At 53.7% G+C, this 26,501-nt stretch overlaps 3 protein-coding genes across 4 annotated transcripts in view; all 3 read left to right on the plus strand.

Moving 5' to 3' along the window:
* Positions 1 to 571: 571 nt before the first annotated feature.
* POP7 (POP7 homolog, ribonuclease P/MRP subunit) lies at positions 572 to 1,720 on the plus strand. Of its 2 annotated transcripts, none has more exons than XM_067705785.1 (2): positions 572 to 790; positions 1,024 to 1,720. In XM_067705785.1, exon 2 carries the CDS (start codon positions 1,034 to 1,036, stop codon positions 1,454 to 1,456), a length of 423 nt encoding a protein of 140 aa, XP_067561886.1. In that variant the 5' UTR covers positions 572 to 790; positions 1,024 to 1,033; the 3' UTR covers positions 1,457 to 1,720. The 2 variants fall into 2 exon arrangements, with proteins under 2 accessions (XP_067561886.1, XP_067561885.1); XM_067705784.1 differs by having other exon boundaries at positions 573 to 786.
* A 9,194-nt stretch (positions 1,721 to 10,914) lies between these two features.
* EPO (erythropoietin) lies at positions 10,915 to 13,169 on the plus strand. Its single transcript, XM_067705225.1, has 5 exons — positions 10,915 to 11,113; positions 11,481 to 11,620; positions 11,859 to 11,945; positions 12,188 to 12,367; positions 12,517 to 13,169. The coding sequence occupies exons 1-5, from the start codon at positions 10,915 to 10,917 to the stop codon at positions 12,673 to 12,675; spliced, it is 765 nt and encodes a 254-aa protein (XP_067561326.1). The 3' UTR covers positions 12,676 to 13,169.
* Positions 13,170 to 23,595: 10,426 nt separating this feature from the next.
* Positions 23,596 to 26,501, plus strand: part of ZAN (zonadhesin) — a 31,375-nt gene continuing 28,469 nt past the window's right edge. Inside the window, exons 1-5 of the mRNA XM_067705787.1 lie at positions 23,596 to 23,698; positions 24,180 to 24,326; positions 24,468 to 24,739; positions 24,916 to 25,003; positions 25,798 to 25,950. Of these exons, the coding sequence (XP_067561888.1) occupies positions 23,596 to 23,698; positions 24,180 to 24,326; positions 24,468 to 24,739; positions 24,916 to 25,003; positions 25,798 to 25,950 (763 nt within the window). The remainder of the gene's footprint in view (positions 23,699 to 24,179; positions 24,327 to 24,467; positions 24,740 to 24,915; positions 25,004 to 25,797; positions 25,951 to 26,501) is intronic.

Genomic DNA, 26,501 nt, shown 5'->3' on the forward strand with positions numbered 1-26,501 from the left:
ACGGGTCCCCGTGAACTGCGAGGAGTCCCGGAGAGCTGTCCTCCGCCAAGGGCCGGGCCTCGCCACTCGTTACCCGCCCTCGGTCTTTGGGCAACAGGAACCTTGGGCGGGAGGTCAGTTCTGCCAACTCTGCCACACCTCCTCTGACCCGAGGAACTGCGATGGACGCGAGAGGGCAGACTTGACTTCAGACCCCTTCGCGATCACGTTCTATGGAACTCGCTGCCCTCCCTGCTATCTTTGGAAGACCCTTACCCCCAAATCCTCCACGCCCCTACAATAGCCTCCTCTCCTCCCCTCTCCCCTTCGGGACACCTCCGCGAACCGGGGACTCGGATTGGCCCAGGAAAGCTGACCTCCCCTTCCCAGACCCTCCCCAGCTCCGACTTGGTACACGCCTCCTGCCTCTGCGCCCCGCCTGGGAGGCGTACACGTGGTAGATCCCATCACCCCCCCGGAAGCCTCGCGTTACTCAAACACATCGCGCGGTTTTGCGAGCTCTCAGGAAAGGGGCGGGAGAACGGAGGCCAGGAAGGCGATTCGTGGATCCCGCGGGCTTGGCTGCAGGGGCCGAGCGCGCGTGCGCACTCGGCACCTTTTTCAGGAGCCAGGAGCCAGGAGCCGGCTGGGTTCTAGCGCTCGAGCGTTCCGGCGGTGTTCACCTTTCCTTCTTGGGGCCTGGGGGTCGCGAGAAGCGCCCTATATTCCGGCCGGTCGGCGCAACGCTTGAGTGCCCTGGCAGGGGAGCGGGCCGCGGCGCGTGGAGAGCACTGTGGACCGGAGAGAGTAGGTGCGGAAGAGCTGGGGAAAGGGGGCGGTGGAGGGGCCTGGAGGTTGGGGGCGATGTGATGAATGAGTAGGAACTGGGGGTGGGGGAGATGCGGGAGCTTGAGGTGAGTGGAAGGGAATAGAGGCGTCGAGTGCGCCTTCTCCCGGCTTCACCCTTTGGGCAGGAAACGGGGTGGGAAAGGAAGCGTTGGTCGCTCGTCACCCCTGGCTGATGTCGTCTCTTCCTCGTGCCAGGGCACACAGCATGGCCGAAAACCGAGAGCCCCGCGGAGCCGTCGAGGCTGAGCTGGACCCGGTGGAGTACACCCTGCGGAAGCGGCTCCCCCACCGCCTGCCCCGGAGGCCCAATGACATTTATGTCAACATGAAGACTGACTTCAAGGCCCAGCTGGCCCGCTGCCAGAAACTGCTGGATGGAGGGGCTCGGGGTCAGAACGCATGCAGTGAGATCTACATCCACGGCTTGGGCCTGGCCATCAACCGCGCCATCAACATTGCCCTACAGCTGCAGGCTGGCAGCTTCGGGTCCTTGCAGGTGGCTGCCAATACCTCCACCGTGGAGCTTGTCGATGAACTGGAACCAGAGATTGATACGCGAGAGCCGCTGACCCGGATCCGCAACAACTCGGCCATCCACATCCGTGTCTTCAGGGTCACACCCAAGTGATTGAGATGAGGCTGGCCCACCTTATCCGCCCACCCCCGTACAGCTAGGCTCAGATGTGGCTCTTCTTGTACTGAGTGCTATCCTGGACCTTCTTCCAGAGCCATGTAGGAAAAAGCCTGTCCCCTCGCAGCCCAGAGGACTCTGAATTGAGAGGGCAAATACTGTCTTTTGTTGGGCCCAAGCAGTGGGGCCTCCTGAACCTTTGTGGTCTGTAACCATTGTCGTATACAATAAAAAGTATCAAGTTGTGTTGGTGCCCTGCCACCACGCTGCACTGCCTCTCCCCTGTGTAAATTCTGGAAAGGAGAGTAGGAAAGAACTTTACAAGGGTTTAGGTACAGTAGGGGCACCCCAGTGTTTCCTGCCGTCACAGAAAGCATAAATTGTACTACGGACACTGCAACCTAAAACAAACTTTAGTACAGTGCAGAAGCCTGACAATTCCAATGTTTGCTTTAAAATATTTCATCCTCACAGAAGAAGGCAGGGCAGATACAGTATATACTCTTACCTGCTGGAGTGCAGCTGGGGTGTAGTTGTATGCTAGGAAAGCATCAGGTTCTCTGCTGGCGGTTCCCAGGCCCAGGAAAGGTGAGGGTTTAAGGGTGAAGAGGGCAAACAAAGATGGGGGCCTCCTTTGTGTCAGCCTGGGGTAGGGACTGAGACACTGCTTCGTTTGATTCCTGGTCCTGTGGGGCCCAAATTGTTCTAAACAGCTATGGTCCAGAGCCCTTCAGACCCTTGTGGCTGGGCTGTTCTAAGCAGGAAAGGATTGCCTTCCCTTTGAATTACTGGGCACACAGGTCATAAGTACTTTTTTGTTGGGATATTTGTAGGAGGATCTGATTTTTCATGTTTATCAAACAAGTCACCTAAAGCAGTTTTTATCAAAGTGGGTGGTGACCCATATGTGGGTCTTGGAAATCAATTTACTGGGTCAAAGCCTTTTAAAAAGCAAGTAAAAAAAAAGTACAACTTCAATGATAATATCTTGTTGACACTTTCAGTTATAGATGTGTATATAGACACATACGTGCTAGTTATGACATCAGTTTTACTGTTGGGCGAGGTCACAGGAGTTTGAAGGCCTTTGATCTAAATGTTAGTAACAGAATTTGGAAGGCAGTTTGGTTTGGGGTTCTGAAAATTAGCCTCCTCGTTTAACAAAACCTCTCCCTCTGGCTTGAGTATTCCTGTTGACGAGCGATTCATGCTGCGGAAGTGACTGCCAGCCACTCAGGAAAGTGAACTCCTTACAGAAGGACTAGCGCTTCATTCTAACAACTGAATACATGCTGAGTGCCTACTGTAAACCAAGGCCTGGGCTGGGCCCTGGGGATACAAAGATGGGTATGAAATGGCCCCTGCCTTCAAGGAGCTCACCACTTAGTTGGGAAGGTGGATATACCTATTTTTTGTGAAATGAGTAAGATGTGTTACGTAAGAAGTAAGAATAGCCACGATACAGAAGTGTGGAGAAGGAAATGGCTAACTTCCTGGTGAGGTCTCAGATGGTTCCACCTTTTGACCTGGGTTTTGAAGGATGAAAAGGAGCTTGCCAGGCAGAAGAGAGGGGAGAGGGCATATCAGACAGAGGGGTCAGCATGCACAGAGGGGATTCATGAACAAGCAGGGTGTGTTCTGGGACTGGAGGGTCACTCGGGCAGCTAGAAAGTAGCTGCGCGGGCTTTCTCTAGTTGCGGCGCGCGGGCTTCTCATTGCTGTGGCTTCTCTTGTTGCGGAGCTCGGGCTCTGGGTGTGCGGGCTTCAGTAGTTGTGGCTCGCAGGCTCAGTAGTTGTGGGTTGCTGGCTTTAGAGCACAGGCTCAGTAGTTGTGGTGCACGGGCTCTGTGGCATGTGGGATCTTCCCGTACCAGGGCTCGAACCCGTGTCCCCTGCATTGGCAGCCGGATTCTTAACCACTGCGCCGCCAGCAAAGTCCCTCCCTATCAGCCTTGACTGCAAGACTCCCTTGTCCAGGAGCCCCCAGTAACGGGGTGGGGAGCCGGCAGGGAGCTGGAGGGAACTATGTGTGTCCCTGCACGTATGTGCTCTGCTCTCTGCTCCTGGCCTGGGCCCAGCAGAGGTGGTGGCAGCAGCCCTTTTGCATTTGGTTTGTTTTGGCAGCTACGTCTCCCAGCTTATTTGTTTGTTGTTTCTACTCCGAGTTCTCTCACTGCTTGCCCATGGGGCTTCCCTCAGTGGCAGGTCTGCGGAAACAGCCCCTAGTCATTGCCACCGAAGGAAGAAGGGGTGTGAGGGCAGGTAGGGGGCGTGGGGAAAGCTCCCGCATCTGTTGGAGTCCATGCGTGGTGGACCGGGCAGGGAGCTCTGCATTCCTTCTGCAGGGAGGCCAGTGCTGGCCTCTGCTTCCCTCCCTCTTTGGTTCTCTGAAGCGTCTTCCATCACAGCTTGGGAGGTGATGGGGGTAGAAGGCGTGTCCAGGTGCAGTTTCCCTCCCTTTTGCTCAACCACTATGGAGCCCACAGAGAGTGCGAAATGACCTCCTACTTCGAAAACAGATCCCCAGAGGCCAGATTGGAAACGCTCGTCTTGGAGGTGAGTGTAGACCTTTTCTCATCATCCGTAGTATTATTGAGCACCCACTGGTTGTATGGAATCTGTGTTAGGCGCCAGGTCTGCCTGGAGAGGTATAAACTCCTGGTTCTCTAAAAACTAATAGGAAAAAGGACAGATTTAAAAAGACAAATCATTTACGTGGTGCTTGGAGTTGTCCTAGCATTAGTAAGGGCTCAAAAAATAGTAAGGGCTACTATTGTTAGCTTGAGCCATTTTGCTAAGGAATGGTTTGAGCCTCTTCATGGGGATGGGGAGAGGGGAAGGAAGGTGATCTGTGTGTGTTTGGTTTACAAGGCTGGGTTATTAGTCCTGTCGGCTTTTACTTTGTGGCACGCGTGGCAGGGAAGAAGGGAGGCCCTCAGAGCTCATGAACTGGTTTGGATGGGCGGATGATCCTTCTAGGTGAGTTCCCAGTGCTTGGTCAGGAGTTGGGGGAACAAACCCTGGAGCCTATAGGGAAGTTGGACTAGAGGCATGTGTCAAATGTAGTTCCTTAGGGAAGAGATATCCCGCTACACAGATTTGGGGGTGAGGCAAATGTTATCCCACCAAGAGAGAAGTCTGTGAAAATGACCACTTATGACTCCATCTTCCTAATGACATTATGGGTGCTTTTTAATTGATGTGTTTTGGTTTAGCCATATTTTCTAGTTGGTCAGTGATCCTGTATTGTTTTTGTAACAGGAAAACGTTATTATTTTTTTTTTACAAAGCCTGTTCCTTTGGTCTGTTCCCTAGGTGGGGTGATCAGGGGAGTTCCTTATCAAACTGCTGAGACGACTTCAAGGAGAAGCAGCGATTCCGTTGTGCAATCCAGTAACTGATAAATATCTGACAGATGAATGGCTGGATGTATGCATGCACAGGAGGACAGCTTGTTATTGGCTACCCTATAACAAGTCTCTGCTCCCTTAGAAACACCAAATATCTTTCACTGGAAGTGTGCAAGCAGAGGGTGGAAGTTCACCTTCATGGGATGTCCTAGGTCCCTTCCAGCTCAGAGTCTATGAATCTTGTTTGCTGCAAGAAAAATATACTTTCCTGAAAGTACTACAATTACTTGCTGGTTGATGAAATAAGACATGAACAGCAGGTCTTGCTTATATACAGATCGGAGGATGCCTCTGTCAAGCAATAGGTTCTCGTAACTCATTGGTTATCAGTGAACCATGAACAATTTGGGAAAATATTTGCTAAACTTGGAGGTTTAAGAGTATGTCTAAGGCTTCTATAAACTACCTTGAGTAGATCTTGGCCTATGTTCCTCCAAGTAGGAAGAGCCTAAAGAGTTCACGCAGGGCTTCCCTGGTGGCACGGTGGTTAAGAACCCGCCTGCCAATGCAGGGGACTTGGGTTTGAGACCTGGTCTGGGAAGATCCCACATGCCGCGGAGCAGCTAAGCCCGTGTGCCACAACTACTGAGCCTGCGCTCTAGAGCCCGCAAGCCACAACTACTGACCCCGCGTGCCACAGCTACTGAAGCCCGCGTGCTTGGAGCCCGTACTCCTCAACAAGAGAAGCCACCGCAATGAGAAGCCCGCGCGCAGGAACGAAGAGTAGCCCCCACTCGCCGCAACCAGAGAAAAGCCCGCGCGCAGCAACGAAGACTCAACGCAGCCAAAAATTAAATAAATAAAATTAAAAAAAATAGAGTTCATGCAAAATCCTTAAGCCCCATGTTAACAAAATGAAACTTTTGTGTTCACGACTGCACCCCTGCAAAGATCTTACATGGGAGAAAAACATTACTCTCGTTGATATGGCCAGTAGTGTTTTAAGTTAGGATTTTCTAGTTTTAGTTTTGCATGGACAGGAAAGCTACTCTGACCAACTTAGCAGCTCTGTCTTCTGATAAAGGATGGGTGCCATGGGAAGGAGCTTGGGAATATTCAGCCATACTTGTGAGCAAGAGATCCTAAGATGGGGTTGACACTTCACAGAAACCTAATCTGGGGAAGTGTTTCTGGATCCCAAGGTGGAGGTCTTGGTGCTGTGGGCGCCCTCCTTCAAGGACTCAAGCACTGGAGGAGAGGCAAGAGACAAGTAACCAAGGAAGCTGGCCTGGTAATGCTTCAGGCCTCATGCAGTCCAACGTCCTTGGGACTTCTCCGGGCCTCCCTTGGGAGGAGACCCATGTTAATGGGACAAGAAACCCCTGTTTGGCCCCAGGCTTTGAATAAACTAAGTGTGAGACTTTTCTTGATATCTGTGTCTTCACCCCCTGCCACCCCGCAGCTCCCACAGTGATGCCATTTCACTCAGTTTTGTTCAGTGGCAAGTTTCTGCAAAGAGCAGTGGATGTGTACACCCGGCGGTACCTCCATCCGCACCCCACTATCCCCATGACCTTTACCAGTGAGTTGTTTGGTAAAGGTACAACACCGGAGATAAGGTGTCGTGAACCCACGCCCAGCTCCCCAGAGGGAACAGTGGAGGGCGCCGGAGGAGGGCTGGCGAACACGCCGCAGATTTGGTCTCCAGGCCTCCAAAGCCAGGTAGCAGCCACAGCAAAGCGGAGGGCGCCGTGATAATGGCTAGCATTTATTGATTATCCCGTGCCGGGCGTTACATAATCCCACGACGGCCCTGGCAAGCGATTACTAGAGTTTTTTACCATCCCCAGGCTCAGACGTAAAGTCACTTGTCCACGTCAGGCGCTAGTGGCACAGCTCAGGCCTCCAATCTGGGCTCCCCTGTTTGCCAGACGAGCCCCATTAGCCTGCTGAAGCCACAGAGCTGCTCGCTGAGAACAGAAACCCGGATGTCTGGTTCTACTGGCTACTCTGTGGCCAAGTAAGCAGAACTTCCCTCAGTTTCTCCAAAGTGACCTTCGCACAGGACTTCCTTTAGCTGTCTGGCAGGAATCCCTTCTCCAAGTCCTCACTCCCTTCCCAGTTCCCCAAGCGCCAGGAAGCCCTCCCCCACCGCACCCTCCAAGGTCCCGGCCACCTCACTTCCCAGCACAGAAGGTCTTTTGGGCTGCTGGCTGAACTCCCGAGCCCAGCTGAGAAGTCACTGCTTGGAAAGGAGGAGGGAGGAGAAGTCCAGAGGCCCCCCTCGTCCCCTACACGACTCCAGGCAGCTGGGACTTCGTGCTGCCTGGGGGTCTGCGACAGCTCAGGGGGCTGTAAATTTGCTTCTTGGATTTTCAGTCTGAATTGGCTGCCAGGAAGACTCCATGGAACAGAGCCTGCCTCCACCCCCGCCATCCTCTGGTTCAGACCCCGCCTCGGGGGGCTGCCTGCTCAGGAAGTAGATGGAGGCCTCTGAGGCCCCCACGAACCCAGAGCTAGGTTGTCCAGGCATGGCTCCAGCAAGCATTCAGAGGATGAGGAGCTCACTTCCTCCCTCTAGGTCTCCCATTCTCTGGCTGAGGTGTCTGGAGTGGAGGGACCACACAATGCAAACCACACTTGAGGGAAGCCCATAAACAGGCAACATGCTGGGTGCCCAGTGCCTCCCAGGTGAACAAGACCTGCCTACACTGTCCTTTGCTCTCTCCTCCGGTTAACAGAGCACCTGTGCTGCATGACTCCAGAGAGTACCATTCTCATCAGGGTCGATATGAATGGCGCCCCCTGGAGTTGTGCAGTGCTCAACTGTGACAGCTGTATATGGTGGCCCGGTCAGGAGAGGCCTAAGACGTGTACATAAAGGATGGCAGCCCAGAGCAGGGAGACAGCTTCCTGCTGGGGTATCAGGGAAGGCTTCATAGAGGAGGTAATGCTTGGGTTTGGGCTTTTGAGAGCCATAGTGGGAGGGGGAGGGTGATCCAGGTGGAAGGCACATAGTGAGCGAAGGGCAGGAAGCAGCAAACCATCTAACTGAGCTCACGTGATGCAGGCGAGTGGGAGTGAGCAAAGTGGGAGAACAGGCTGGAAAGGTAGGTGGATGGCAGAGCACAGAGGGTCTTAGTTCAGAGGCAACCGGGAGCCGCTGCAGGCTCCTGCTCTGGGGAATGCCACGAACGAGCTATTCAGTGGGAAAGTTGCTCTAGTGGCAGGGCTGGGGATAACTGGAGGGGATGGTGTGGAGACCCTCCGCGGTGGTCCTGGCACTGGTCCAGCCCCGTGCCAGAGAAATACAAACAGGCAGATGGAGGGGCACTGGCAGGGGGGTGGTGGGCATCGGAGGGAGAGCCCTGGGTAGCTTCCTGCTCCTCAGGGGCCCCTGCTGTCAAGGCTGGATGCATGGACCCTACTGGGCAGTATCCACAAGCACCTGGGTTGAAGTTGGCTCCTAAACCAGCCTCTGCCCTCTTGGTAGGATTACTACAGCTTAGGGATTGGGTGCAGGGTGAGCTGAGATCCTCTACTCTGCCCTCTCTTCCAGGCTGCATCGCAGTTCTCTCTCCCAAAGCCCCAGCGGATGAGCCAGCATCACCCCTGTCCAGCAGGCCCCAGCAGCTAGGGGCTGGGTGCTCAGGGCCCATCTCCCTTTCTCGAAGGCAGGGGCCTGGGGACCTCTGACAAACCGGTGTGAGGGCAGAAGCAGGTCCCACAGCCCGAACGGCTCCTCCTCTCCTCCGGCTGTGTCTACTCCCCCCCACCCCCGATCTGTCCCCGGCCCCTCTCCATGGTCAGGTCAGGGCAGTGACGCAGGAGTCAGGGGACCCAGAGAGCAGAGGCTGGGGGGTGTGTTGTGGGTCGGGACAGAACGCATGTGCGGACGTGTGTGGACGTGAGTGTGCGTGTGCTTGTCCCACAGCTGGGATCTTGTCCCAGAGCTGGGCTCTGAGGGCCAAGTGGGGCTGGGAGGCTGCCTGGGTGCTGAGGAGGAAACGGGGACCAGAGGACGTAGTGAGGTGTGCAGAGCCACAGCAGCCGCACACCAGGTTCGGGGAGGACCCCGAGAGCAGGCTCGCAGTGAGCGGAGGGCAGGGGAGCGACTCGGGCCCTCGTTAGTTCCCACAAGCCTCTGCCTCCCCACCCCTCGCATTCATCTTTCTGAACCCCTCTTTGATCAGGCTCCTCCCCCCACCCCTTATCTCCCTCCCTCACCTCTGTCACCTCTCAGCAGGCATCCCTGCCTGCTTCATCGAAAATTGCCACCTCCTCCAACACTCCTGGGCCTTTTTAGTTCTTTTAGCCATTGGAGCTCCTCTATCTTTTATTCATTCTCTGTGTTTATCATCCATCTCTCCACTAGAATGTCAGCTCCACCGGGGCAGGCATTCTTGTCTGTTTCATTCACTGCTCTATCCCCAGGTCTCTGGCCAAGAGTAGGTACTCTTATATGTATATTTCTTGAATGAATGAATGAATGAATACTTCCCATCTTTCCAAACAAACTCCAAATTCTTCAGAGGGGCATTCAAGGCCCTTCACAACCTGACCTCTCCCTAACCGCCACCCTAGTCTGATCTCCACCTCTCCCTCCCCCACCCCACCTTTCGCCCCAACACACCTGACCCACCAAGCACTTGGCTGGACCGGCCTCTGCACCCACCTCACATCTTTTCCCATTGAAATCTTACCCACCCTTCAAGGCTGAGCTTGTTGTCACCTCCTGCATCAAATCTTCCTTGATTTCCCAGCTAGAGGTGAGCTCCCCCTCTTCCAAACTCTCACAGCTCGGATCTGCACACTCCAGTCCTCGTGCACAGTTCCGTGTCCCCACCTTATCTCTATGGTAAACTACAAACTCCAGGAGGCAGGACTTAGGGCTCAAAACACCTTTTTGTCCTGAAAAGTTCTTAGTCAATTGTCTTGCACAAAGAAGGCACTGAACGCATGAATAAGGTATCTCTAATATCATGGGACTGGGGAGGGAGTGAATGAATGTATAAATAACCGCCGGTATTTGTAGGACTTCCCTGTCTATTATGAAAGCTGCATGAGCTGGCACTGGTGCTTTCATGAGGCCCATTTGACAGGTGAGAGCACTGAGGCTCAGGGACTCAGGCCACTTTCCAAGGTTTGATAAGCCAGCTAGCCTTGGACTCCTGCCCCCCCCCGCCCCCCCGGGAGCTCCCCCGCTGCCTCAGGGCTTCCTAGAAGCCACAAAGGCTTAGCTGCAAATCCCAAGGGCCATCACTCTGGGGGTTCACTCTATTTCAGAGCTCCTAAGAATTTTACCATGCAGGCTAACCTAAAAGTTCAATTTCTGGGTTTTCAGGGTCTTCAAAAGTGAGGAGTGGGGGAGAAGACCCCCTCAGGTTTCTTGCTTTGTGCGGCCCCGTTAAATTTCTCAACAAGAACACTGGTTTCTAGAACAAGAACTAGGATCGTGAGAAGGAGGCCACTGACTTGCCCCGCAGGCACCTTCCGGGCTTCCAGCCCTAGCTTCCTCGCAAGAACCCAGACAGCCCCAGCTCTGAGTCCCCGCCCAAAACCGGGACGCCCCCTTCCCTGGGGGGACGTCGGGGTCCCCAGCCTTTCCCAGAATGGCACTGCTCTCGCAGCGCAGCCTTCTGCCCGTCCCGCTGCGCGCACCCAGCCGCCCCTCCCGGGACCCTGGGGTCCGACGACGGGGCGGCAGCTCGGCTCCCGCCCCGGCGAGCCCCCGACCCAGGCGTCCTGCCCCCGGCTCTGACCCCTCCGGCCCCCCCCTCCCGCGACCCCTCACGCACACAGCCCCCCCAACCCCCCACACGCACGCACACAGCTGATAACAGCCCCGACCCCCGGCCGCCGCCGCAGTTCCCCGGGCCAACAGTCCCCGGGCCAACCCCGGCCGGCCGCCTCGCCGCGCCGTCCTCCGGACCCTGGCCCCGGGCCCTGCGCGCTCTGCCCCGACCCCGGCTCGGCGCCCCGGACGGCGGCCCCCTCCTTCGGGCGGCGGGGTGGCTCTGCCCCGCCGAGCTTCCCGGGATGCGGGCCCCCGGCGCGGGCACCCGCCGAGCCCCAGGTCGCTGAGGGGCCGGGCGAGGCGCGGAGATGGGGGTGCGCGGTGAGTACTCCCGGCCGCGGGAGCGCCCGCCCGCCCGGCCCCTGTTTGAGGAGGAATTTACCGCTGGGGCTGTTGGCCCCGGGGTGGCCGGGTTCAAGGACCTGCGACTTGCCAAGGACCCCGGAAGGGCAAGGGGGGTGGGGCAGCCTTCACCTGCCGGCCGGGCTGGGGGGAGTCCCCGGGAAAGTCGGAATCTGAGCTGGAGACGCGATGGAGGACTGGGGGTCCAGGGAGAAGAGGGGCGGCTACGTGGGTGCCGAGGGAGCTGATACCTGGGTCTGGGAGCAACAACTCGGATCTGCGAGAGGGGAAGCCTCTGTCACACCGGGATTGAAGTTTGGCCGGGAGAAGTGGATGCCGGTAGCTGGGGGGTGGGGTGTGCACGCGGCCGCGGGATTGAATGAAGGCAAAGGAGGCAGAGCCTGAGCGGTCGCAAGGTTCGGGTCGGGAGGACTCGCGGGGCCAGAGCAGCGGGATGGGTGAACGTGCAGGTCCAAACCACCCCTTCTCCTGCAAGTCCCGGCCTCACACTCAGCCCAGCTCTCTCTCCTAGAATGTCTTCTGCTGCTTCTGCTGTCCTTGCTGCTGCTTCCTCTGGGCCTCCCAGTCCTGGGCGCCCCCCCACACCTCATCTGTGACAGCCGAGTCCTGGAGAGGTACATCCTGGAGGCCAGGGAGGCCGAAAATGCCACGGTGAGGCCCCCTCCCCAGGACCTTCCACAGAACTCACCCTCAGGGGTCCAGGGTCTCCCCCAAGATCCAGGAACCTGGATCCCCCCCCCGGCACTTGGTTCAGGGGTGGAAGCGGGGAGCCAGAGCCCCCAGTAAAAGTAATAAGAGTGGTAGTCCCCAGTGCACACCTGGAAGCTAGGTAAGGGGTGAAGCCAGCAGGAGCCCCTGGGGCCCCTGACTCCAGGCTTGTGCATTTCAGCTGGGCTGTGCTGAGGGCTGCAGCTTCAGTGAGAACATCACTGTCCCGGACACCAAGGTTAACTTCTATGCCTGGAAGAGGATGGAGGTGAGTTCACTTTTTCCTTCCTCTTGGGGAGTCTCATTTTGGGAACCTCCTAGGGCAGGAAGGAGAATGATAGAGAGAAGAAACAGAGCAGCAAAGATGAGGGCTGAATGGAATATGTTCATTCATTTATTCATTTGTTCATTCATTCATTCATTCAACAAAACTGTTTGCTTGGGGCTGCCGAGAGGGAGGAGGGCGGGGCTGGCTTGGGCCAGCTAACTCCAAGTCTCCACTCCCTTTAGGTCCAGCAGCAGGCTGTGGAAGTCTGGCAGGGCCTGGCCCTGCTCTCAGAAGCCATCCTGCAGGGCCAGGCCCTGTTGGCCAACTTGTCCCAGCCATCCGAGGCCCTGCAGCTGCACGTGGACAAAGCTGTTAGCGGCCTGCGCAGCCTCACCTCCCTGCTTCGGGCACTGGGAGCCCAGGTACGTGTAGGACCTTCCCTCGCACTTGTGTTTGCCCTTTCTGTGAAATGGGAGAATGGCCCCGCCAAGGCATCCCTGCTGCAATTCTGTCCCAAGTTCCCTCTCCTGCCGGGGTCCCCACTGGTAACCTCCTGTTCTCTCCTTGGCAGAAGGGAGCCGTCCCCCTTCCAAACGCAGCCTCCTCTGCAGCCCCGCTCCGAACGTTCACTGTTGATACTCTGTGCAAACTTTTCCGAATCTACTCCAATTTCCTGCGGGGAAAGCTGACGCTGTACACAGGGGAGGCCTGCAGGAGAGGGGACAGGTGACCCGGTGCTCCCACCCCGGGCACGTCCACCACCTCGCTCACCACCACTGCCTGTGCCACGCCTTCTGCACCTCCACTCCCAACCCCTGTCGATGGGCCATCAGCTCAGCGCCAGACTGTCCCACGGACACTCCAGGGCCAGCGGTGATATCTCAGGGGCTAGAGGAACTGTTCAGAGCTCAACTCAGATCTAAGGATGTCACAGGGTCAGCCTGAGTCTCCAAAGCAGGAGGAATTCAGAGAGTTCAACTTAAACTTGGGGACAGCGCCATGCTGGGGAGACACTGATACTCATCTCAGTGCCTTGCAGAACCGCGATGCTGCGTGATGCTGGGACAAGCTGGAGGGCAAATAATTCCTTTTGCACCTAGCAAGCAGGGACAGGACGGACTGGAGAATTTAGGGGGCAAGCCATGAATTCTCCGGGTCTCATGGGGACTCCGTGACAGCAGAGCCCGCTGGATAAGGAGGGTGGTGGGAGCCGTGAAGATGGGATGGGGGCTGGCTCCTGGCTCTCACTGGGTCCAAGTCTGGTGTATTTTTCAATCTCACTGGCAAGAACTGAAACCACAACCTGGCCCTTGGCTTTTCTGTTTTCCCGGGAGACCCCTACTTCCCTGGCTCTGCCCCCATCCTGGCAGCAGGCTGCAGGTCCGGGAAACCAGAGGTGGAGGGGGCCGGGCCCTACGTGCTGCCTCGCATGGCCCGTCTGACCTGTTGACCCCACTGGGCCTGAGGCCACAAGCTCTGCCCGCGCTGGTCAATAACGTGGCTCCATTCAAGGCTAGTCCTCAGTAGGCATCTGGCCCAGGATAAGTCTTTTTTTTTTTTTTTTTGGCTGAATCGCACGGCTTGTGGGATCTTAGTTCCCCAACCAGGGATGGAACCTGGGCCCTGGCAGTGAGAGCACGGAATCCTAACCACTGGACCGCCAGGAAAATCCCCAGGCTGATGTCTTTAGTGAGCCTCGGCTGCCGGCAAGGACAGAGGAGCCAGCAGGAGGGGCCCCTTTGGGGGCTGGCGGCAGCTGCCCATGCTCCCTGCTGGACCCTCTTCTCTGTGGCCGCTTCTTCTAATGCCACAAGCCCAGCACCAGCCTTTGCCATCTCAGCACACAAGCACCCTCTAAATCCAGTGGAACTTTCCTTGCCTGGGGATGGTTACCATGAATGCTCTACCCTGAAACTTGCCAAAGGGGCAGTAGTAGAGTGGGGTACAGTGGGAACCAACTTCCCAGACAACCATCTTGTTGATCGATCACTCTGCCCAGAGCTACTGCAGGTAGTTCACTTATGTGACCTCATTTTACTCCTCACACAGCCCTGGGAGAATGGCCCTGCAGTCATTCCCATGGTACAGATGAAGAAGTAAAGTACCTTGCCCGAGGCCAAGATGACAGGATCCCCCATCCTCCCAGCACTCAGCCCCTTCCCTCTTCTTCTTATTTCTGCCACATGAGCCCTCCCAGTTCCCCCGGGATGGGGGACATGGGACAAACTCACTCCAACTCCACACTTGATCCCTACTTGCTTCTTTTTTTTTTTTTTTTTTTTTTGGCCACACCGCATGCGGGACCTTAGTCCCCCAACCAGGGATCTAACCCGTGTCCTCTGCAGTGGAAGCAGAGTCTTAACCACTGGACCGCCAGGGAATTCGTACTTCTAATTTTACCCTTTCCCCTGACAATCAATTTCAAATTCCTTCCCAGAAATAATGTTTCAGCTGCAAAGTAACGCCCGAGAGAGACCTGTGCAGATAGCAAAAGCTGTCACAGAACTGTGCGGGAACCCCCGATCCTGGCCATTATCGTACATGGATGGGGGGATCGGTCTTTCACTTATATCACAAAACGGAGAAGTCAGCCTGCACCCCGGCAAACATGCACAAAGCAGGGAATGTTTTGCAATCTGCGGCAGGAAGAATATGGGCAGGTTGGGGGGTTGGAAGGTATTTGCCAAGTATATGTGTGTGAGAGGGTAGGGGTGAACTTGTGGTGGGAGGAGTCAGCCAAGGGCAGGACCCAAGGAGAATTTTCACTCTGGCCAACCCTGCTTCTGGGCTACAGTGCCCTCTTCAGGCCCTCTTGGGAAATGCTAGAGTAATCTACAAGCTATAGAACCCTGAGGACTCTGACCTTGTGCATTTCGATAAAAATTCGTGTTATGATTTCCACACATGCCATCCGGTTCTTGCTCCAACGCTGTGAATCAGGAAAGAAGGAATCTCTCTTTCTCGCTGGCAAAACTGAAGCTAAGAGACTTGTCCTGAAGCCCAGGGAATCCAGCTGGTAAGTTACAGCTGGGACTTGAACAGCTGGGACTCATAACCCCAAAGTCCTGTCCACCTTTCAGCCTGATGTGCTGCCTAAACATCCCCTGGATCTTTTTTCCTCCTGACCTTATTCCTCGACTTCGTTTCAGACTTCTTACTGCTTTCAATTAAAGAAAAAAAAAAAAAAAAGGAGTTAACAGAACCTGAAGTATATGACCTGGGTCAGGTGTGATGGGCGAGTAGGTTAAGAACGTAATTTTAAAACATACTTTAGTAAAGCAATTATACTGCAATAAAGATGTTAAACAAAAAAATTAAATCACTTTTTCGACTACAGGACTTCTCACAGACTTTAGTGTGCTAGCGGGCTTGATAAATCTCTAAGGAAGGAATAGGGTTTCCTATTTCATGAACTTTTAGACAGGAGTCCTTTTCTTTTTCGTGGAACATCTTACAGGACAGATGGAACAGTTTTAGAAACTCTGATTTAGTAAATAAAAGAAATATATTAAAAAAAATACTTTATTCCACATTTACGGAGTGCCTACCGTGTTCCAGCCTTTGCACTAAATGCTAGGAAACTTGGAAAGACGGTCTGTGCCACTCACAGCCCAGTGTCCTCCTAGAGCGGGCAGTCCTGGTGGCAAAAAGACAGGTGCTCATGAATGTAGGCGTAGACAGAGCCAGCTTGGCATGTGACTGGGTCCTGAGGGGGGGGCGCTGAGAGGCCTGGATGGGAAGAACCTGGTGACACCCACAGTCCCTGCGAAGAGACACAGATATGCAAGGAGGGCGTGGCCAGATTTCCCAGGTTCTTCAAGTGCGGACCAGGGGTGTAAAGTTTCTTCTGCACCACTGTTACGATGATTAACAACATATTAATCTCTGGCACTTACACGATCTGCTCTGATTCTAACCATCACTCCATGAAAAAAGGAGGACAGTAGGGCATCATCCTCTTTTGTCAGACAGGGAAAGTAAAACTAAGTTCCTCCAGGTAAGTGACCAAGCCAGCTCTTCTGACTTCCGGGTGGGACAGGAGCCAGCTCAGCCCGGTTCTGAGTCAGCGGGTTACATAACTGTTTCATGGAGACGCATTCTGTTTGTAGAGTGCTTTGCGATTTCCAAGGTGCTTTCCCGGGCAGTCTCACATTTGCTCTCCTAACCCCATGAGGAAGGCAGAGACAGGAGAGGATCCCCGTTTTGCAGAGGAGGAAACCGAGATCCGGAGAGATTATGAATGGGTCTGGCCCAGGTCGTAAGACACTGAGAGGACGTGTCAGGACCAGGAGCCAGGCTCTTGGACTCTGGGTCCCTCTTCTACTAGAAGCAAGGATCATGGGGAGAAGAGAAAGCAGAGGGAGTGGACAGAGGAGAGGAAACAGCTTCAGTCAGAGAGGCATGAGTCCCATCCACTTCTCGCTACCAACTCTTTCCCGCTCCATCCCCTGCCCCCGGTGCCCACTTCCTCCCTGGAAAGGCAGAAAGTGCCTATCACCCTCCCCACCACCAAATCTCCCAGCACTGGGGCCCACCTCATCTGCCTCCTGCAGCGCCAGCTCCCACCTCGACTGCAGCCTCTTGGCTCTGGGTACCACTGGCCCAAACAGTCTTCCTGGGCCTGAGCATCAGGCTGACCAATGCATCCGCCTGACCCCAGCCTCCAGGCCACCTGGGATTCTCCTGGAACTACTCAGTCTACTGGTCTCCCACAGTAGGTGATTGTTGCTAGAGCTGAGTTAGCTAAATGAGGCCTCTCAGACACTGGAATCTAGGCTGAATGTTAGCTACATTATTTCCAGCTGGTCAAGGCTCATTCCTCTTAAAATTCCATCATAAAACTGTGACATTATAAAAGATTATTGGCAACAGAAAAACAGACAGCAGGATGGTTTCCCAGCCTACGTGAGTCATGCCCAAATGTCGATAAACTCCCTCCTCGATTCTAAAAAATGAGTTATTAAAAAAATTATACCACACACACACAATTTCTGGTTTTTAAAAAACCTTAGCTGTGCTGGTCTCTCCATCTTACAGATGAGGAAACTGAAGCCCAGAGCAGATGAGCAAAGTGTCCAAGGACACACAGGGAAGCCAGGACTGGCTGCAGCTTCCTGGAGTGATTCCCAGGTTCTTCCACATCCCAGGGTCCCTCACACCTATTCCTGTCAGTCTTGTCAGGTGACAAAGCCTCTGGGGCCTTGCCCGTTCTGGACTCCCCAAAAGGCAGAGCCCATGGTTCCCTCCCACACCACATTCCTTCCTGTCCTGCCTGAGCACCAACCCCCCACCCCCAGACAGGCTGGAAGCTGTGACCGTCCAGCTCTGCGGCGCCAGAGGGAGGTCAGCGAGAGCAGCCCTCAGAGGACTTATTGCCTAACCTGGAGGGGCTGGGGATCAATTGGCTTCTGCTGCTTTTCCCTGGGTTAACCCTTTCCTGGCTTTGTCCCTTTGTTGAATGCTCTCCTAACCTGCTCTGGAGGAAGGGGAGATCAGGGTTTGGGCTGGACATCCTTTACACCCCCAGCTTTGATATAAAGGGGCAGAGGATCTCTCTTTTTCGGGATTGACCCCCTCCGTGGGCTCTGTGGGTGCTCACTTGGGCAGAAGGAGCCCCCAGGACTCCGAAGGGGGTTGGGACTTCCCGCTCCAACACCTGGGGCATGACAGCACCGGCCCCTCCCTGACAGCTCATGAGAATGGCTGGCCCAGGCAACCCTGTCACATGTCAGGGGCCAAGGCCAGGCACACTGGGCATAGATTTGACAGTAGGGACGGGGGCTGCCAAAGTAAAGGGAATGAAACTGAAGATTTCTAGGAACACCTGGGCGTGGGATACAGGAACTCTGGATTCACGATAGTTCATCTTGCTGCCAGGCTAGCCCACCAGCCAAGACAGAGCCATGAGCAAGCGTCAATGCTGTGTTTAAGAAGCGGCAAAACCACCCTCTTAGCTGCATTCTCACGTAGACTTGCTATTGATGAAACTGACAAAGGCAGATCTGCTCTGGCTGGGATGGAACCCCGGCCCCATTTAGATGCACTTCAGGGAACCATGGGACTTGGCAGGACACCTCGTAGGGACCGTCAGCACCATGCCCTTCTGCTGGGCAACTGACATCATTTCTCTAGAGCTCAGTTTCCACATGCGGGAAATGAGGACAAGAATTTTGCGATGAAGAGAACATGAGATTGGCACGTGAAACAGGCACATGAAAATATGCTCAACATAGCTAATTATTAGAGAAATGCAAATCAAAATTACAATGAGGTATCACCTCACACTGGTCAGAATGGCCATCATCAAAAAAATCTACAAATAGCAAATGCTGGAGAGGATGGGGAGAAAAGGGAACCCTCCTACACTGTTGGTGGGAACGTACACCTGTGCAGCCACTATGGAAAACAGTATGGAGGTTCCTCAAAAAACTAAAAATAGGGCTTCCCTGGTGGCACAGTGGTTGAGAGTCCGCCTGCCGATGCAGGGGACACGGGTTCGTGCCCCGTTCCGGGAAGATCCCACATGCCGCGGAGCGGCTGGGTCCGTGAGCCATGGCCGCTGAGCCTGCGCGTCTGGAGCCTGTGCTCCGCAACGGGAGAGGCCACAACAGTGAGAGGCCCGCGTACCGCAAAAAAAAAAACAAAAAAAAAAAAAACTAAAAATAGAGTTGCTGTATGATCCAGCAATCCCACTCCTGGGCATATATCTGGACAAAACTATAATTCAAAAAGATACATGCACTCCTATGTTCATAGCAGCATTATTCACAATAGCCAAGACATGGAAAGCACTTAAATGTCCACCAACAGATGAATGAATAAAGAAGATGTGGTACATATATACAATGGAATACTACTCAGCCATAAAAAAGAACGAAATAATGCCATTTGCAGCAACATGGACGGACCTAGAGATTATCATGCCAAGTGAAGTAAGTCAGAAAGAGAAAGACAGGGACTTCTCTGGTGGTCCAGTGGTTAAGACTCCAAGGCAGGGGGCCTGGGTTCAATCTCTGGTCAGGGAACTAGATCCTGCATGCCGCAACTAAAAGATCCCGCATGCCACAACTGAAGACCCGGCGCAGCTAAATAAATAAATATTTTTTAAAAAAGAAAGAAAGGCAAATACCATATGATATCATTTATATGTAGAATCTGAAATTTGACACAAATGAACTTATCTATGAAACAAAAACAAATGAAACAGACTCACAGATATAGAGAACAGACTTGTGGTTGCCAAGGGGGAGGGGGCTGGGGGAGGAATGGAGTGGGAGTTTGGAAGTAGCAGATGCAAACTATTATATATAGGATGGATAAACAACAAGGTTCTACTGTATAGCACAGGGAACTATATTCAATAGCCTGTGAAAAACCATAATGGAAAAGAATATGAAAAAGTATATATATATGTACAACTGAATCACTTTGCTGTACAGCAGATTAACACAACATTGTAAATCAACTATACTTCAATAAAATACATTTTTTTAAGAAAGAGGGAGAACATGAGATTCAGTTAGGTGAGCCGGCAAGAATTGCTGTTTGCGGCTCCTGGAGAGATCTCGATCCACTTGCATCCCCCACTCCCGCTACCTTGACATCAGCGTCCATCGGCCCCTCCCATCTCTCACCTTCCACAACCTCCTCTCCCATCTCCCTGGCTCTGCCCAGCCCCTCCTTCATCCATATCCACCTGGGGATGCTGGAGTAGCCTCTTGAAAACGCAAGTGGAATCAAGTCACACCCACTGCTTCAAAACTTTTGGTGGCTCCACAAAGCTATGGCATTCAAGGTCCTCCAAGACAGGACCCCTGCCTACACACACACACACACACACACACACACACACACACACACGCTCAGCTATCCTCCAAGTGTCATGCTCCCTCTAAGCTTGAACATTCCCTCTTCCTGGAATATGCCTTCCCAACTTCTTTGCCTAGTTACCATCTCTTGGTATTTTTTTTTTGGCCACAACGCGTGGCATGGGGGATCTTAGTTCCCCGACCAGGGATCGAACCTGCGCCCCCTGCAGCGGAAGCTCAGCGTCTAACCGCTGGACCGCCATGGAAGTCCCTCTTGATACTTCAGAAAGCCCCTCAGGTGTCACCTCTTGCCAAAAGCCTTCCCCAACCAGCTCCCTTCCCTTCCCGTCATCAGTGACCTGAGTCACGGATTCCTTTTCCACGCTCCGCTCCGTAGCAAAGCACTTATCTGTCCAGCCCCAGGAAGGCACATTGATACAGCTGTCGAGCCTGGCAGAAGGTGGAAAGGGGTGGGCGGCGGAGGGAGGGCTAGCATTGGCAGGGCTGGGAGGTAGGGACTTGCTGGCTGTGGGCAGCACCACCAGGGAGCTTGCCTGGGAGGGGCGCTCCTGTGACCTTCTTGCCAGCAGAACCTTCTCCATTCACCTGCCACTTCACAGATAAAATGGAAGCCGCTAGATGTGCACCGGCATGGTGCATCCCCCCACCGCCCCCCATCACAGAGCTGGCTTTTGCCCCTCCTGCTGTTTTCGTTCTGAACTCTTCCCACCCACCTTCCCATGAGTATTTATACAGGCTCAAATTTCTCTTATTTTGAAAAGACCTTACCTCGTCCTAACTTCAGCACCTGCCCTCCGAGTCTCCTCTAGATGGCCAAACAGCCCCAAAACGCTGTCCCCTCCTGGTGGGATTCCTTCTTCAACTTCCGCTCCCTCCTTGAACCCTCCAGTCTGATTTCCTCCCAACCAGGCTCCTCAAATGGCTTTCACTAAGGTCCCTATAATGAACCACACCCGTTACACAGGAAGGCCTGGAAACATCCTTGTCGTGCGCATAAGTATGCAGAATGCATGGAGAGCCCGGCCACCCCCTCCCGGAGGGAGCCACCATGAACAGCTGTCTGTGTGTCCTAGTTCCATCTCTACACCTCTACTCAAAACACGTGCATATGAAATTAACACAACATTGTAAATCAACTACATCTCAGTAAAAAAAAAAACTCATCTGTCTATGGGCCCTTGGGTTGCTGTCACCTTTCGGCTATTTTGGTAACGCCACTATAAACATAGGTGTACAAGTATCTGTTCAAGTCCCTGCTTTCAATTCTTTTGGGCATATACCCAGAAGTGGAATTGCTGGGCAATACGGTAATTCTACTGTCAATTTTTTGAGGAGTGCCATTCTTTTTAATACCTGTATAATATTCCTTTGTATAAATAATATTCCTTGAATACGATCCAAACACACAACTCCTGGCAAACATTTAGGTAACCTCGATTTCTTTTCCTATTGTAAATGATGCTGCAAGTAACGTCTTTAAGGTATGTACATCTTTGTGAAAATACGCACGTATTTATGTGGGAAGATTCCTACAAAGGTATCGCTGGGTCAAAGATAAGCACATTTGAAAGTTAAACGGTCATTGTCAAATTATCTTCTAAGACGTTTTCACCAACATGCAGTCTTAGCATCAATGTATTTTAGTGTGTCTACCTGCATTCTGGCCAACACTCAATGCTTCAATCTTTTAAATTGTTGTCAACATGAAAGTTGTAGTTTTGATTAGCATTTCGTTTCTTATAACAGAAGCAGAACATTTAAAAATTTTTTTATTTCATATTTATTTATTTATTTTTATTTGGTTGTGTCAGGTCTTACTTGTGGCTTGCTGGCTCCTTAGTTGCCGTATGTGGGCTCCTTAATTGTGGCTCACCTGCTCCTTAGTTGTGGCAGGCAAACTCTTAGTTGTGGCACTCATGTGGGATCTAGTTCCCTGACCAGGGATCAAACCCGGGCCCCCTGCATTGGGAGCGTGGAGTCTTAACCATTGCACCACCAGGGAAGTCCCAGAAGCAGAACATCTTTTCCAACGTATACTGGCTGCTTGTAGGTCCTCCTCTGTGACTTGTCTTTTTCAATTCTTTGCCAAGAAGCATTTTCAGTCCTCACTTTACTCCATTTTTCCATCGCCTTGGATACTGTTGCTAGCTATAGCACTTTAGGTTTGAAATGGTTTTCTGTTGGAATTCTGCAGACAATGTTCCACTGCCTCATAGAATCCGTGGTTGCTAGTGAAAAGTCCCGTGTCACACTGATTCCTGATCCTTAGTACGTGACCTGCTTTCTTCTGTCTGAAAGTGTTTAGGATCTTCTCTTCAGCCCTGATGTTCTGAAATTTCATGACGTGCCTTTCATGGGTCTCTCTGCATTCATCGTACCAGACCCCTTTTAATCAAGAGGCTCCTACATCTGTTCCGGGAAATCTTCTTCTGTGGTTTTTCTTAAGTAATTTCTTTTCCTTTGTTCTTTCTTTTTTGAACCCTTCTGGTTGAATGTTAGGCTTCCTGGACCAACCCTCCAAGTCTCTCCTTTCTTTCTTCCTTTCCTTCTCTCTTGCTCTCATTTTGATGTCTCTTGATTTCAATGTATAACTCTTCTACTGGCTTTTAAATTTCAGCGCTCACAGTTTTCATTTCCCAGAGCTTTCTTGTGTTCTCTGTCCAGTGTTCATGGCATCCTCAGGAGGGTGCCAAGCGAGGAGGGGTGGGGGTGAATAAGGTGGCCTGGGCCCCTCACTCCGCCTTTCTCCTCTCCCTTGAGAGCTGCTTCTGAGGTCCCGCATGGCTCCTCCAGTCTGGACTCTGCTGCTGCTGCTGGGGGCTGCCTGGGGCCAGGGCCTCATGCCTACCCCTGCCCGGTAAGCTGGGCTCAGGGGGCAGCTGGGGGTGGCTCTGAGGAAGAGCGAGGGGCGAAGCTGGAAGGGGCAAGTGGGCTAGCGATGAAGGGCACGGCCCTGGTAAGGAAGGCGGGAGTGATGGGTGTGAGAAGGATGCTGAACAGGAATGGGTGGAGCCCCGCAGCCCAGAAGCCTGGACCTGAGATGCGTGAGCAGCTCAGTGCGAGCAGGACAGAGCTGAAGGGCGAGGAGAGAGGAAGGAGGTGCAGAGCCGGGGAGACAGGTCTGAGCATGGCAGGGGAGGAGAGAGAGGTCGGGCCCTCAGAAAAAGGACAACACCCAGAGCAGACCCAGCGGACAGACAGACAGCAAGTAGGAAGCAGCAAGAAATGATGGGTGGCTTGGTGTCCTGGAGCTTGTTTGAGGGGATTTGAACGAGCAGGACTTGAACTACTAAAACAAAGGGCTGTTCTGCGTGGCCCACACCACCTGGAAAAGGGCAGCTGGCGTCTCTGTGGAATTTCTAAGGTGTTGCTCATCTGTGTGTTCAGTTGGGGCAATACCATCCCTGACACCTACCTGGCAACATGGGACGCATACAGTCCCTACTCTGTGGGGAAAACTTGAGCTATAGCACAGGAAGAGCTCGACCTGAAGGAAGGAGATTGCTCACGGCCAAACGCTTAGGCGCTGCGTGAGAATTCCCATACAAAGAAACTGGTTCTTTCTCATGCGAGAGAACCCCGCGGGTGACATCCAGGGCATAGAGGGGTGGAGGGACCAGTGGGGATGTGAGGAACTTGGAGGGGAGATGCTTTCTAGGAGACAGATGACAGCTTAAGGTGAGAAGGCTGTGAGTGACCTATTTGAAAACCTTCAAGTAAATACATGTCACTGCATACACGTTGATACAATATGGATAAAAAGAAAGGAACAATCCTCCAGAAAGCTCACAGTCCTGGAGGCTTAACAGTTCTTGGTAACGATGAGGATCACATTTATTTTTTTTCTCTCTGTCTCCAAATCAATGCCAAGGAAAGAGAAGCCTCTGGACTGGAAGCCCGTCTCTAGCAGCTCGAGGGAAAACTGTGAGTTGGAAGCCGGGGCTGCTCAGTCCCTCCCAGGGGTGGCCACCCCAGGTGCCCTCAGGCAGGGTGATGACATAAATATGTAATAAATGTGTGAAGGGCAGCCCTCAGAGGATGGAGCGGGGAGGGAACCGGGGAGGAGTAGAGTACAAGTCCTGCCTGAAACATCCACATTCAAATGAACAACAACAAATGTATGCTTCCCAGACAAGCCTGCCTGCCTGCGACCTCCGTTTGCAACCCCTGACCTAGTCATTCTGCCCCTCACCAACCCCAGCCCTGAATTTCTCCTAAGAGAAGACTTATTTCTCAGCTTCCCTTTCCCAAATCTCTGCTCTGGACCCTAAATCTTAGTGGCCACCTTGCAACCCTTTTCTGCTTCCCTCCCCCCACCTCCTAACCCCCCCCAGCCCCACTGGCTCTGCAGCCGACCCCCTCCCCTCTGCCCTCTCCTGGCCTCACAGTGGCCCTTTCTTCCCAGCCGTTCTCACCCAGTGTGATTTTGAGGATGACTCCAAACCCCTCTGTGATTGGAGCCAAGTGTCTAAAGATGACGGGGCCTGGACTCGGGCCAGTGAGCCCTCCCCCACCAGCAGCACCGCGCCCCCCGGCGGGTACCCCAATGGAAGTGAGGAAGCCGAAGGTTTAGGGAGGCATCTGGGAGGTGGACACTGGTGGATCCGGGTGCAGGGAGGCGGCCGGAAGTGATACCCGGGCTCTGGGAAGGGGGGCGGCAGGGCCTCACCATCCCTGGCTCTGCCTCCCCCAGAGGGCTACTACCTGCGCATGGACTCCAACACCTTCCGCCCGGGCGGGGTGGCGCGCCTGCGCAGCCCCCCCGTATGGGAGCAAGGCCTCCTCTGCGTGCGCTTCGCCTACTACATGTTCGGGCCGTCGTGGGGCGCCCAGCTCAAGCTGCTGTTGACCACGGACCCCAAGGGCAAGCGCCCCAACGTGCTCTGGAAACACAGGAACACCCAGAGCCCCTCCTGGATACCCACCGCCGTCACGGTGCCCATCGGGCGCATCCTGCCCAGTCGGGTGAGGCCGAAGACACGGCCTGGGGTCCCAGTGGGACTCTGGCTGTGGGGGGTCCAGGAGGGGCTGGGCTGGGACAAGGAGGGGCACGGGGGCTGGGCCACCTGAATTCAGGCAGGAAAGTGGGAGCCCGAGGCAAAGGGGCTCACAGCGTGGGTGATCCCCCCTCCCTCCCGCAGCTGACATTTGAAGGAGTCAGGGGCAGCACGGCTTATCTGGACATCGCTCTGGATGCCATCTCTATCCGTCGGGGCTCCTGCAGTCGGGGTGAGCCCCCGTCCCTCCTCCTCTTCCCCCCACGCCTATACATCTGCCCAGGTGGCAGGAGTAGCTCAGGGACCGAGAGCCTGGTTTCTTCCAGAGCTGGGGCGACTTGCTTCCCTTTACTTCCACACCCCACACCTTTGACCCCTGAAGCAGCCACATCTAAAGAGACGTTCTCCTGGAACACAGAATTGTGGTGACACCTGTCCTAGAGTGACCAGCCGTTCTGATTTGCCCTGGGCGGTCCCTCTTTTAGCACGGAAGTGCTGCATCTCAGGAAACCCCTCAGTCTCTGGCAAACCTGGACATTTGGTCAACCTGGCTGTTACCCCAGATCTATCCAGAATTAGCACTCTAGGCTGATGTTAGAGATTTGAGGGGAGCGAATTCAAGGGAAGGGACATTCCAGAAGCTGCATGCAAGGAGCCAACACTTACTGAGCACAGGAACTGTGCGAGATGCTCCCACACGGGGTGTAACTTACAACAGGCCAGTGCTGTTGTTCCCAGTTTATCGATGGGGAAACTGAGGTTTGGGCAGCCTAAGTAATCCGTGCCAGGAACACAGCCGCGGGGGAGCAAGTCCATATCTGGCTTGCAAGCCGGCCGTGGCTCACATTAGGACCCAGACTGAGACTCAAGGGTTCTGACTCCAGACTGAGGCATACTTTTCTTTTTTAAAAAATTTTTATCTTATATTGGAGTATAGTTGATTAACAATGTTGTGTTTGAGGCATACTTTTCTGAGCTGCCTCCCCTTAGAAAAAGCTAAATCCTTCCTCTTTCCTTTTCCCTCAGTCTGCAAGACGCAAACGTGCAGTTTTGACACTCCAAATGATCTCTGTGGCTGGAGCTGGATCCCGACGGCCTCTGGGGCCAAGTGGGTCCAGAAGAAGGGGTCAACAGGGGTGCCGAACGTGGGGCCTGAGGATGACTTCTCTAGCCCTGGTAGTGAGTAATGGCCATGCTTCTTCCGTCCTTTGACTTTCTGAGCTTCTAGTGACCTTTGCGGGAGTTTACGATGCTTGCCTGACCACCCTACAATAACTCTCTTGGGATGGCCTGGGGCGAAAGTCAGCAAGCTCAGACCTCCATCAGCTTAAGTTACAGGACAGAAAACAGATTCTAAGCACCCAGCCAGCTTCCCCCACTGCCACCCCAAAAGCCCTACAGCCGGTAGACCCAACACAGCCGACTCCTCACCTCTTTTCCCTGGCACCCTTCCTTCTTCATTCATCCAACAAATATTTATTGAGCACCTACAATATGCCAAGTCCCAGGCCGTTGAGATGCATCAGCTTACAAAACAGACAGAGGATGGTGGGGGACAAGGAGGAGACAGTTCCTGAAACAATAAAGAAGTAAATTATATAAGCTTTAAGATGACCAGCGCTATCAGAAAAAAAAAAAAAAGTTGAACAAAGTAAGGGGATCGGGAGAGCAGGGTAGGGTGGGTTGTAAGTTTCAAATAGGGTGGTCAGAGTAGATCTCAGACAGGTCAC

Source organism: Pseudorca crassidens, chromosome 15, assembly GCF_039906515.1.
Source record: "Pseudorca crassidens isolate mPseCra1 chromosome 15, mPseCra1.hap1, whole genome shotgun sequence".
Taxonomy (NCBI): domain Eukaryota; kingdom Metazoa; phylum Chordata; class Mammalia; order Artiodactyla; family Delphinidae; genus Pseudorca; species Pseudorca crassidens.